Source organism: Mastomys coucha, unplaced genomic scaffold (genome assembly GCF_008632895.1).
Source record: "Mastomys coucha isolate ucsf_1 unplaced genomic scaffold, UCSF_Mcou_1 pScaffold3, whole genome shotgun sequence".
Taxonomy (NCBI): Eukaryota; Metazoa; Chordata; class Mammalia; order Rodentia; family Muridae; genus Mastomys; species Mastomys coucha.
This window is the reverse complement of record NW_022196909.1, coordinates 39,631,423-39,645,105: the sequence shown is the minus strand read 5'-3', so window position 1 is coordinate 39,645,105 and position 13,683 is coordinate 39,631,423. Positions and strand designations below refer to the sequence as shown.

General features: G+C 47.6%; 1 protein-coding gene across 3 annotated transcripts in view; it reads left to right on the top strand.

Moving 5' to 3' along the window:
- The first annotated feature begins 1,302 nt into the window (after positions 1-1,302).
- The window catches only part of Rsph14 (radial spoke head 14 homolog), a 76,687-nt gene continuing 64,306 nt past the window's right edge, over positions 1,303-13,683 (top strand). For all 3 annotated transcript variants that reach the window (XM_031347112.1, XM_031347111.1, XM_031347113.1), the window contains exons 1-4: positions 1,303-1,428; positions 2,914-3,151; positions 4,462-4,564; positions 9,926-10,044. In XM_031347112.1, coding sequence (XP_031202972.1) covers positions 2,953-3,151; positions 4,462-4,564; positions 9,926-10,044 — 421 coding nt within the window. In that variant the 5' untranslated portion in view covers positions 1,303-1,428; positions 2,914-2,952. The remainder of the gene's footprint in view (positions 1,429-2,913; positions 3,152-4,461; positions 4,565-9,925; positions 10,045-13,683) is intronic.

Genomic DNA, 13,683 nt, shown 5'->3' with positions numbered 1-13,683 from the left:
GGTGAAGTCCTTAGACATCTGTTCTCTCCACTCCTCTCCTCTCCACTCTCCGGTTTGTATTTTCCCACTGTCATATTCTGGTGGGTCAGACCTCCTGAAATTCTAAGCCAAACTAAAAGCTTTGATGGGTACACTCCTTTAATCCCAGCCCTTGGGAGGCAAAGGCAGGCAGATTTCTGAGTTCGAGGCCACCCTGATCTACACAGTGAGTTCTAGGACGGCCAGGGCTACACAGAGAAACCCTGTCTTGGAAAAACAAAACAAAATAAAACAAAACAAAAAAACCCCAAACAAACAAAAAGCAAAACAAAACAAAAGCTTTTCTCATGTAAGTTGCTTCTCTCAGGCATTCTGTCAGGTTAAGGAAAGAGTAAGTAATACATTTGGAAATATGCAAATTGTAGAAAAATACTTCTAAATTGTAACTCTTAATTCAAGCTCATAAGCCATTTGTTTTGCATTTATCAAAAGCTTCTTGGCATATGCCTGGCACTGAGAGGCAATAAGCGGACCAGACACAAGCAAGGTCTTGCTATGTTAAGGGGCTTGGGTGGATCTTACTGAGTTGTGTCTATGGGGGATATCAAACAGGGTCTTGTTACATTCTGTGTGTTCGAGTTTGTGCAAGGTCTTAGGGTATGTGTGTATGTGTGTGCACGCATGCGTGTGAGCGTGCGTGCGTGCATGTGAGTGTGTGTGTGTATGTATGTGCACGCATGCGTTTATGTAGAATCTCCATATGGTGCATGTGTATATTTCAGGGAAGTTAGGCTGGGCTTGCTATATCGTGTGTAGTACACTAGGCAGAGTTTTGGTATATTGTATATATATGGGAGGGGGGGTTAGGTGGGGCCTGGCTATGTGTAGGGAAAGTGTAACGGAGTCTTGCTATATTGTTAAGTGTCTACCTCCCATGTAGCCGGTAATAAAGGCACGAACCACCACCCGGACCCAGGTTAGGAGATAGTCTACTGGGGAGCCAAAGGAGATGTTAAGAGGATGGTGTTGGGAGCCTAGAAAACCACGCTCCAGCCACTATGCACTGGGTGATCAGCTTTTGTAGAAATATGGGCCCTGACCAGGCAGTCTTGGGGTCAGGTCTATGTGACTCGGAGAAAGCAACTCAGTTTCCTTGAGATTCTTAGCCTTGACCCAAAGCCCGCAAAGGTCACGGGAAATCTGTACCACCAAGGAGACTTGTCTTTGTTCTACATAGTAACATTGTAAAATAATACTGTTTTTCCAGTCTCCTCTGGGCTTAGCCTTAGTCTTTTTGCGCCTGCGCCTTGGCTCCCCAGCGTATTGACCAGGAAGCTGCAGACGCTGGCAGTCTCCTAGCAACCAGGTCGCCTGGTAATGGGCTGAGCGCTCTGGCTGGCAGACACCAGGAGACTTCAGGCACTAAGACAAGTGAGGCAGCTGCAGCTGGTAGGTGCCTGGCACAGGGCGTGGGGGGGGGGCGCTTCCTGACCCACCCAGTTTCATTCACAACGGGCTGGTGCCCTCACACCCAGGGTCTCACTTTTCCCGTTGGTGGCAGGATTCCTGTAGTAGGTGCCCTTTTACAGGGGGGCAGCCCATGTCCCAGAGACTAAGATTCCCCTGGAGTGGACCCCATTTCAGAGATGGTTATTCCCTTCTCAGTCTGGCCCTTCCCTTCCCCGTCTTGGCTGGTGGCCTGTGTTAGAGTCTGGCTTGCCTTTTTTTTTACTTCAGAGTTGAGTCCTGTCTGCTCCTACTATAGTGATCAGGATGATAACCACGGTCAATATATTTCGAGTTCTGGCCAGCCAGGCTCATGGGTATCAGTTATACGACCATGCTGGAAGTTCAGTAGGGAAATACTAAGTACCCAATTCTTCAGCTACAGAGAAGATACATATAGAAGAGAAAATGACTCGTCAAGGATAACCCGTGGCCCAGAACTACATATATCCCGTTCTTAACCCTGAAGCCACATTGCCTATGGTTGGTTGCTCAAAGAGTATACGTGTGGGGGACAAGAAATCATTCATTCATTCATTCTTTTTTTTTTAAGATTTATTTCTTTATTATATGCAAGTACACTGTAGCTTCAGACACCCCAGAAGAGGGCATCCGATCTCATTACGGATGGTTGTGAGCCACCATGTGGTTGCTGGGATTTCAACTCGGGACCTTCAGAAGAGTAGTCAGTGCTCTGAACCGCTGAGCCCTCTCTCCAGCCCAAGAAATCATTCTTTAACCTTAACCCCGTCTTGCGAAAGTGTCCTAGGCATGTTCCTGACACGAAGGGGCAAGGCCTCTATTTGAATAGCTTCTAGCTTTACCAACTCCCTAGCCAAAATCTGTTTCCTTACTTATAAACACGGACGGCTCTTTATTGAGCAGTTGAATTAGTTAGATAGATACTAAGAATTGCTGCCGCTGGCTAAGCAGGTGCGTCAAGGGAGAGAACATGTTGGTTTTTACTTGGTTGGCCTATTCCCCCCAGCACCCCCCCCCCCATTTTGGTGCCTGTGACTAAGGAACCAATCTACCAAGTATCCCAAGCAGTTTCCTCTGTCATTGCACTGCGACCTTGAGAAATCCGGTCTGCCTCTGCTCACCAGTAAATCCACATGAAAGTAGTCTAAGGCAACCTTAGACTCACACTAAGGAACAGATCTGTTTGTCTTCGCAGACAGTTTTGAGGCTGAGATTGCTCAGCTTCTACATGATAATAGTAATAATGAGCCGGGCAATGGTGGCGCACGCCTTTCATCCCAGCACTTGAGAGGCAGAGGCAGGCGGATTTCTGAGTTGGATTTCAGCCTGGTCTACAGAGTGAGTTCCAGGACAGCCATAGCTATTTAGAGAGACCTTGTCTCCAAAAACCAAAAGAAAAAAAAAAATAGTAACAATGACAAGTTTTTTTTTTTCCCCCGTTTCTAGAGAGTTTCATTTTCAAAGCCCTTTGGCAGGTGTGGAAAGATGGCTCATGCCCGCATCTCCAGGTATTTGCCTCCTGACATCGACCCCACAAAAGCTGCCATTGCTTATGGCTGCCGGGCCTTGCCCAAACTTAATGAGGAGCTACAATCGGGGGATCTCCTGACAAGACAGAAAGCCCTCGTGGCTCTATGTGACCTCATGCACGATCCTGAGTACGTCTACGAGGCCATTAACATAGGTGAGAGCATCACACCCCAGGTAATCACGCCTGGGAAGGTGGGGAGGGAGGGACTGGTGTAGCTCAGGCATCGGATGGCATCAGAAGTAAGAGCCACTACTATTAAGCTGGATTTCAGGCCAGCAGTTGCCCCCAAGTGCAGCAGTACCCACAAGAGAAGGCACATTCTCAATGTACAGGTCTGAAACTCAGTGTTCAGGAGACGGGTGTGAGTCTAAGGTTGCCTAATCAGTAAGTTAAATAGGAGAGGCTGGAGAGATGGCTCGGTGCTCTCAGCATTACTTGCTGTTTTTTCCAGAGGACCTGAGTTCACATCCCAGTCCCGACATCAGAGAGCTCACAACCGTCTGCAATGCCAGCTCCAGAGAACTGAGGATTCTGTCCTCCGTGTGCACTTGCGTGCGCACGCGCACACACACCTAGATATAATTTTAAATAATATAAGTAAATCTTTATAAAATTTTAAGTCAGATCTTTATATGCTAAATCTGGCATCCCTAAATCTAGCCAATTCAAGGGCACGGTGACTAGTTTGTGAAATCTCTCTCTCTCTTTTTCATTAAGCGAATGTGTTTGTAGGTGGGTAGGTACTTGTGCATGTGAGATCAGAAGAGGGAGTCTGATCATCCCCAGAGCTGAAGTCATAGGTGGTGGTAAGCTGCCTGATGAATAGATCTCAGAGCCCTTAGCAGGAGAGGCATGCACGTGGCAGGTTTCCAGTCTGACCCCACGTCTCTCCTGAGAACAAAGAAATGTCAAGGGCAATTTTTTTTTTAAAGCCCCAGGGCTGATTACGAGAGGAGGAACTAATAGGAAAAAAAATGAAAGGTTGGGGATTTAGCTCAGTGGCAGAGTGCAAAAGGCCCTGGGTTTGGTCCTCAGCTCTGGGGGTGAAGGGGTACGGGGCTGAGGGACATACAAGGCTGGGTGTAGTGGCACATGCCTTTATTCCCAATACCCAGGAGGCAGAGGCAGGTGAATTTCTGTGGTCTACATAGTGAGCTCCAGAATGGCCAGAGCTATATAGTAAGACACTGTCTCTATAAATGAATGAGTGGATGAATGAATGAATAAATGAATGAATGAATAAATGCCAGGGGCAAGGATGAAAGAAGTATAAGGAGGCTTAAATGAGATTGTTTCTGGGTGTGAGCCCCTTCTACTCACAAATAATGTGTCGCTGACTTGATTGCCACAAAGCCAAAGTACAGGCCTTTAGTGCTTTTTATCTAACACGGGGTCCTGGGTTGACTTCTAGCTGAGTGTCTTTTGGACTGGCAGACGTTCAAAAGTTTCCCTGTCCCCCACAGGCTGCCTGGAGAGCCTGAAGGCCCTGCTGAAGGATGATGATAACCTGGTACGGATAAAGACCACCGAGGTGCTGTACATCATGGCCACCCATAACATAGGCAGGTGGGCAACTGTGGATGAAAACCCAGGTCACGGTTAGGAATTGTACTATCCCACCCCAAGTAGACAGCCTTGAGTGACCCCGAGCGCTCTTTTACCCAGTTCCCTGGTCTCTGGTGGCGCCTCTATGCGTGGATGACAATTCTCTCCGTAGGGCAGTTTGGTTGTCTCTGTGGTGGCCGAGCAGGATTCTCTTCCAAACCTTTCTCTTGGTGTTGGGAATTGAATCCAGGGTTTCACACATGCTCCGCCGGTGCCCTACCTCCAGGCTGTACTCTAGTTCTGTTCTAGATTAATCTTTAGGTTAGCTCCTGGCTTGGGGCTTCTCACATTTGAAAGCAGAAAGTTCCGATCACCTCTTCTTCATACCTGCTTCATCCCTGTCACTGACCAGGAGCTATGGTGGGGCGCGGATGGTGGGGTACACAGCGTCGGTCTGAACCTTAATTTTCAAGAAGGTAAGTCAATGCGATGAAGGTCAGAGCGACGAAGCAGGGATGTAGGCTCTGCCCTGCTGCTGCTGGGGCAGCCCCTCCTGCTTTGCAACCTTAGCCAGATCTCTTGATCCCGCTTACTTTGTCTAAAACAGCAGTTCTCAACCCGTGGGTCCCCGACCATTGAGAACCTCATATTTCCAACGGTCTCAGGAACCGAGGCACTGCTCAGTAGCAACGTTACAGTTCTGAAGAAGCCACGAAGATAAATTTGTGGTTGGGGATTCCTAAGACTGTCGGACACATGCTTCCCAATGCTGGTGCCATCAGAGATAGGAGTTTTCCGGTGGTTTGCCACCCACAGGCTGAGACCTGCTGGTCGAAGATAACCTGGGTGGGGGGAAGACCATTATATTCTGAAGTTGGAGACTGGAGAGCCCCTTGACTGCCCTGTGCTGTCAAAAGTGGGTTTTACTTGGACACTAAGAAGCCCTAATGTTTGGGGGAGGTTGTGAAAACTTTGGACATGGGGCTTAGCTGTTACGCATAGAGCTGTCAGCATGGGTTTGTTTGTTTGTTTGTTTTTTGAAACAGGGTTTCTCTGGGTAGCCCTGACTGTCCTGGAACTCACTTTGTAGACCAGGCTGGCCTCGCACTCAGAAATCCACCTGCCTCTGCCTCCCAAGTGCTGGGATTAAAGGCGTGCGCCAACACTGCTGGGCTGGCATGGGTTCTTACGGGTCACAGCCAAGCCCGGAGTTCCAGCTGGCGTCAGCTTCTTCCTCCCGATTTGCTGAGAGATCAGCTCCTGATATCACAGAAAGGAGCCTGTCCCACTTGACATGCCTTTCCGGCCATGAACCTGAGCCAAAAACGCATCTTAAAGCGGTTCCCCACCACAAGTGTGTGCTTAGCGTAGGATCCTAAACGTCGCCTCCCCCCCCACCCCCCCATGCACTGCAGTAGATAAAGAAGGGAAAGGGTCCCAAACAAAGCAGTTGGCTCTAAATTCCACTCCCAAGTCCAGTGGTGACACGCCCCCTAGCACTTGCCACACCCTTTCTCTCCCTCCCTCCTCCCTCCCTCCCCCACTCCTTCCTTTCAGTGATGATAGATAGGCATTGCACTTCAGGGGCTCTGTATATGCTAAGCAACTCTAGAAAGGAGCTACTTCTCCAGCCGTCAGTGGTAACAGCGGTTACCTGTTGCTACTAGGGCCAGTGGCTCACTAAGCCCCAAGTGACTGCCCGGAGCCTCCCAGGCTGAGCCTCTCTCACTATCACAGGAATCTCACATCACAGGAATGACAAGGAGGCAGGACGAGGATGGCCCTCTAAACATGGCGTCTTGGCACCTCGTTAAATCCACACTGTACCCCGGTGGACAGGAAGCTCCCTGGCCACCCAGCTCTTGCTCCTCCGCTGGCACGCAATCAACCCACTCTCTCATTTTGAGTTTTCCTAACCAGATGTTTTCGCCTTTACAATTTTTTGCTGTCATCAATTATTTTTGGTATAACATCATGGGTTCCATTGTGACATTTCCAAACAGGTATATCACGGGCGTTCTTATTCCCACCGCTGCTATTACCTGGCTCTCTTATCTCTCCCCTTTCCACTGGCCTTCTATCCCTAAATATCCCTTCATGCTTCACCAGTGAGTCCTTTTCCCCCAGCCTCCACTGCTCTCACTATTCCTTCATCCCTTCCTCTTCTCCCTTCCCTCCATCTTGCTGCATCTCGAAGGCTAACCCTGAACTCCTGGGTACAAATGACCCTTCCTGTCAGAGGCCCCCAGGGAATTGGGATGGAGAAGCACACCAGCATGTTTTCAGAGCACGCCTGATGTGGAGTGGATCTGGGCGGGTAGAGGGGTGGATCGTAGGAAACGCACTCAGCTCTGCATGGGTGTGTCCTCCCGTGGTTTCCCTCTTCCAGTGCAAAATCGTACCGTGAGATTAAGCTCTGACCAATGTCGAAGCGCGGTTGCCAGTGTCTACTTAGAAGACGCGGTTCACAAATGAAAGAAATAACATAGTTCCTTTAAGTTGCTCCTTTAGCTCAAAAACACAAATGAGAAGACAGTTGTCAATCCTTGTGTGAGATTTTTGTCTGTTTTTTTTTTTTTTGTTTCTTTTGAGACATCTTCTGCTTAAACCGCCTGTTTGATTTACAGCGCATTCCTAGAAAGCACATTCAGATCAGGAAGACACTGTTGAAACAGTCAGCATAAAAAGAAGAAAGAAAGAAAGAAGGGAAGAAAGAAAGAGAGAGAGAAAAAGAAAAAGAAAAAAAGCCAATGTAGAATATCTTACAGTCCTCTCACATTTTCAAGAGACCCATTTGAGTTTTTACAAGGCATTCAAAGACATTTCAAGAGGAAATAAAAACAATCCTTTCTCTAATTGGCTTACCTAATATTTAATTAACTTACGTGTGATTACAACAAGCATAGAGGGCAGCCACGGGTCTCGAGGGAAGCAGTTGGCTGCCAGCAAACTCAGAAGTCAGTCGGGAGAAAGCAAGAGAATGAAGAGCTAGGAGAGGCCCGGGGGTGCTGGGCCTTGCAATGTCTCCCGGGAGAGCCAGAGCTGTAGAAAGGCAGCGGTGAGCTCAGCCCCCACAGTATAGGCAAGGTGGGTTACAGGTTCCTTGTGCCACTTCCCACCGGGCAGGTCTGGAGCTCAGAGTGGTGAAAGGACTGGAGAGCACAGGGATCCAGAGACCCCGCTCAAAGGTGAGGGAATCGAGGCTCTTCCCATTCCACAAAGCACAGCGGTGTGCACTGATGACCTCCGGGGCTTCTAAATGTGGCACATCTCTCTGGCCTTTGCTTGAGATAGTACGGATTCCAGCAGGCCCACTAACCCGATCGTTTGTGAACCTCTCCAGAGATTATATTATAGAGCTATAGTAATAAAAACCGCATTGCACAGGCATAAAACCAGACACATTGGCCAATGGCATAGAATTAAGAACCCATATATAAGCACAGGTTCTTAGAATCATCTGACTTTTGATAAAAAAAAAAAAAAGCCTAAAATACACATCAACATCAGTTTGCTGCTAATGTTGCTAGTCAAACTAGATAGCTATGTGTAGAAGAATGGAACTATATATAACCTTATTTCTTTTCTTTTCTTTTTTTTTTTTTTGGTTTTTCGAAACAGGGTTTCTCTGTGTAGTCCTGGCTGTCCTGGAACTCACTCTGTAGATTAGGCTGGCCTCGAACTCAGAAATCCACCTGCCTCTGCCTCCCAAGTGCTGGGATTAAAGGCGTGCGCCACCACCGCCCCGCCTCTCTTTTTTTTTTTAAAGATTTATTTTATGTGTATGAGTACACTGTAGCTGTACAGATGGCCGTGAGCCATCATGTAGCTGCTGGGAATTGAACTCAGGACAGCCCTGCTCCCTCTGGCCCTGCTCATTCTGGTGCAATACACTGTAGCTGTCTTCAGACGCACCAGAAGAGGCCGTCAGATCTCATTATGGGTGGTTGTGAGCCACCATGTGGTTGCTGGGAAACTCAGGACCTTCAGAAGAGCAGTCCCGCTGAGCCATCTCACCAGCCCCTAACCTTATTTCTTACCCCACACAAACCTCAACTCCAAATGGTTCAAGGGCTTACACAAAAGACCTGATAACCTAAATCTGACAGCAAGGGATATACTTGAACTCACTGGCACAGGACACTGATAATGCTGGCCTTCAGACCAACAATTAATAAACGGGATCTCATGAAGCTACAAAGCTGCTTCATGAAAACCACCAAGAAAACCACCATTCAAGAGAAGAAGCAGTCTACAGGATTGGGAAAAATTATTTACTAGCTATACCAATCATAGCTAGACTATACAGAGAACTCAAAAAAACCCAACCTCAAAAAGACAACCCAGGTTAATAAAAGGAGGCCAGGAACTAATCAGAGAGTTCTCAAAAGATGAAATACAAATAGCAGAGAAGCACTTTAAAACAACTTTCAAGATCCTCGGCTGTCGGGAAACGCATATTAAAATTACCTTGGGAATTCAACCTACTCCCCTCATGATGGCTAAGGGGGAGAAAATAGAAACGATGATGAGGAGATGCTGGAGAGACGGCTCAGCCGTTAAGAGCACTGACTGCTCTCCCAGAGGTCCTGAGTTCAATTCCCAGCAACCACATGGCGGGTCACAACCATCTGAAATGGGATCTGATGCACTCTTCTGGTGGGTGTCTGAAGATAGCTGCGATATACTTGTATAAATAATAATAAATAATATTTTAAAAATGATGATGAATGTTAGTGTGAATGTAAGGAAAGAGAAACATTATTCACGGCCGGTAGGAGTGCAAACTGGGTGCAGCCACTATGGAAGTCTGTGTGGTGGTTCCTCAGGAGGCTAGAAATAGATCTACCACACAATATGGCTCTATACTTGGGCACATACCCAAAGGATCCTGTATCCTACCATAGAAATAACTGACCATTTGTGTTCTTTGCTGCTTTATTCACAATGGCCAGGAAACAGAAACAATATACACGCCCATAAACTAACAAGTGGGTAATGAAAACGTGGCTGTGTTTACACAATAGAACAACATTCGGCTATTAAAATAACTGAAATTGGGTCTGAAGAGATTGCCCAGTGGTTACGAATACTTGTGGCTCTTACAGAGGACCTGGGTTTGGTTCTCAGCCTCACATCCAGTTCCAGGGGATCCAATGCTCTCTTCTGACTTCTTTGGGCATCACCTGAACGGGTGACACACACACACACACACACACACATACACACACACACACACACACATACACACACACACACACACACACACACACACACACATTATCCATGCAAGCAAAACATTCATACACACAAAATAAATTTAACTTAAGAAAAGAAAACTGAAATGGTCCCCTCATATCTAAAACCACTTTCCTTCCTTAGGGTTGGCTTCTTAAAGCATGATATCATCGAAGCCCTGTCGCTCCGGCTGAGTGATCACCAGGTCCTCTGCCGGGAGAAGCTACATCAGGCATACAAGCATCTGGCGCAGTTGCCTGAAGGTAGGGTTGTGTCGCACAGGGGATCTGGTAGACAATTGTTCACACTCTTCCATTTCTGCTCGGTTTGTGCTGGGCCGTAGGTCACAGTCTTTAGTACTTCTTTTTTCTTTTTAAAATGACTGTTGAGTGGAACATGGGTGCAGGCTGCACCCCACAACTACTACAGAGGCCGAGGGCTGGGAATGGGTCAGCCTGGATATCAGCGGAAGACTTTGTTTCAAATCTATAGCAGCAGCAGCAGCAGCAACAAAGTTACCTTTTTGTTAAGATCTGACAAATTTTTGGGGGGGGGGTGTTTCCCCCCCCCAGACAGGGTTTCCCTGCGTAGCCCTGCTTGTCTCAGAACTCTGTCTGTAGACCAGGCTGGCCTCAAACTCGGAGATCCTCCTGCCTCTGCCTCCCAAGCGCTGATGTGTTTTACAAAGTTAGGAGCTGTCTTAGGGTTTCTATTCCTGCACAAACATCATGACCAAGAAGCAAGTTGGGGAGGAAAGAGTTTATTCAGCTTACTTCCACATTGCTGTTGATCACCAGAGGAAGTTAGGACTGGAACTCAAGCAGGTCAGGAAGCAGGAGCTGACGCAGAGGCCATGGAGAGATGTTTCTTACTGGCTTGCTTCCTATCTTAATCTCCTGGGATTCACAGCCACTATGCCTCAAGATCTCCATGCCAAGATTCAGGTCGGAAACTTGTATCTCTCAGCCTCCAGATTAGGGCCACAGGTGAGCCTTCTAATTCTGAATTGTAGTTCATTTCAGATATAGTCAACCAGGAATAGCCACTACAGGAGTGTAGCTCAGAACTAGGATAAAGACCCTGCATTCTATCCCATCATCCATCTCTAAAAACACAAATAAGTCAATATTTGGTTAATTTCTAATAAATAAACACAAGAAGCCATATAGCCTGTTCCCAACACTCCAAGCCTTTCCACAGGCCCCAGTCCGGGTTCTTCTTCCTCAGGGTGACCCCTTCTGAGGTTATGGGCTGAGTTGTTTAGTTCTTTCTCTTTGGGGGGAATATTGGTATTGAACTTAGGGTTTCCCATGTACTCTACCATGGAGTACACATTTCCAGTTTAGTCTAATGACTCTTAAAGCTTTCTGAAAATGGGAATATCCAGCCTATACTCTTTCAAAGATTTTATATGCTTTCATTTAGTGTTCCATTTCTGAATCTAAAAGTGATTTCTTTGAAGGTTCAAATTGGCATAAAGTGAACATCAGAGTTTGTCTATTCTGCTGCTGAGGGCCATCTGATTGCATGCACCCACTTAAGGAAGAGAGACAGTCCAACTACCCTCTGCATCTCTTCCTACACAGCACCCTTCCTCTTGGTCTACCATGAGACACTAACAATTTGCTGACGCTAACCCTACAACATGTACATAGATTTTTTTTCCACCATATATGTAGTATATATAAATATATATAGTTGTTTTGCACATTTTAAATCTGTGTTAAGTGGGTCTTGCTGCATGTATCTCTTGGTAGCTTAAACATACCCCAAGAAGTAATATTATATGTTTAAAAATTATTATTATATTTGTGATGTAATATAACCACATGTGGTTGTGATGTATAACAACCACAGTTGTTGATGATGATGATGTGTGCGTGCATGCATTCGTCTGTGTGTCCATGAGTGTGTGTGTTGTGTCCATGAGTGTGTGTGTGTGTGTGTGTTATCACTTATGTGTGGTGGGTAGAGGGCAACTTTTGAAATTTGGAGAGTTTACTCTCTGCTCTCTGAGTGTGAGCACGAATGTGGCACATCCCTCAAGCCCCTTCTGCCGAGCCTTCCCTGTAATGGACTTACTCTGGGGTCCGTGACCAAATAAATAAACCCTTCTGTCCTGAGATTGCTTTTGTCAAGAGTGTTTTATCAGAGAGTTAGGAAAAGTAACCGAGATAGGTAAGCTTCTCTTTATGTATTCGGTTGGCCCTAAAGTTCTTCACTTGGAAGCTGGTCCCACCTTCGTGTTTTCCCCAGAGGTAGGGATTGCTAGAGAAGACAGTCCCACTTATCCTGAACTCCCAGAGACATTCTGCCGTGTCTCCTAGGAAACAGGCAACTTTATTTTTCCGGTTCAGCTGGCGAAGGTCGTACCCCCAACGGAGCTTTGTCTGTCTTCCCTCTAGACCTCGCCAATCAATACTACCAGGGTTCTGAAAGCTCTGGGTGTCCTGGCTTCTCTTGGATGCTTCCCAACCCCCTGTAGAACCCAAAACCACATGAGGACTGTAGGGGGTCTGCTGGGCTTACGAGCCCAACCAACACAAGCCTTCGTATGAGCCATCTGCCTTAGTAGGTGCTGATCACCAGGGGTGAGGTCCTCAGAAGGCAGGCCAGGGAAGCCTGGTAGAGAGATTGGCATCAGGGGCTTGGGTACTGATGGGTAAACGGGCAGAGGAAGGGAGGCAGTGTGGTCCATGCCTGGGGAGGTCCAACTTGGGATCACTCTGGTGCTGTGGCTTTTCGGTTCAGTGGTGTGGCTGTGCCTCACACAGTGTCCTAGATGGGCTTTGGGTGGGGCAAGGAATTTTTCTTCAACGTCCCTCTTATCAGTATGTGACTTTGGGCAGTTGCTAGTTGGTGGGAGCCTGGCTTGCTAGCTTGCAGCATGTATTATGGGGTTTCCTTGTCAGTGGCAGCATTAGAAGCGTTTTGTTTTATTTTTCAAATTAGGGCACCCTCGGTGTCCATTTCTCCCATGGCATCGCCGGTGCCTCTAGAGTACCATGTGTGTAGCTAATATTGTTTAGCAGGTGGATATTCCTGTCAAAGGGCTTTCCTTCTGAATCCTTGAGGCTACCAAGGTCTGACTTGTTCCCAGAATAACCAGAAGGGGGCGGACTAGGACTAGGGCCTGCGCCCGTCTCATGTCCTAAGAGGTTGCCCTGTTAGGAGAGGAGAAACCAAAAATAGAATAGGTAAATGTCACAAAGGGGCTGCCAGGCCATGTAAACTAGTGGCCTTGAGTGCCCACACCCAGGATCATCTTCTGTGTCACGCATTGGCTGGGTATCCGGGTGAGTTTGGCCTGGTCCATTTTCACATTAAGTCCCTCCTGTTGTGCCTGGCTCTCAGGCTCTGGCCCAGATGTGGTGGTAGTTGTATAACTTACTGTCTCCAGCCCTGATGTGGGATGCCTGGACTTCGGTCAGACCCCGACTAACCAGAAGTAATCACAAACCATTCCCCGGCTTTGCAGCATGCCTAGATCTCAGTGCGGAGCTCGGGCATCCCAAGAAGATGCTTGTATGTGGTTTTGAACCTGGCCAGGTTTGAGATGCTGCAGGGAGCTGCCCTGGAGTCGCACTATCTGGACTTGACTGGGATCCGGGCAGCTGTTTTTCACAGGGGGATGGACTGGCCATTCCGGGAAGTGACAAACCGATGGAGAGACTTTCCCTTCAACGGACACCTCAACCTCAGCCCCAGGCAGGCAACCCACTCTGGCTTCCGATACTACACCCATGGCTGTTGCCGGATCTTCAGTCACAATTGCGGTCCCCAAGATTGCGAGCTGGCAAATCCTCTTGGCCTAACCCACCTTTAACCCAAGAGCTTTCTGTTTACTTTAAATGGGTAGTTACCCGGCTCAACCCTAGCACCACACACACCTTTCATCCAAG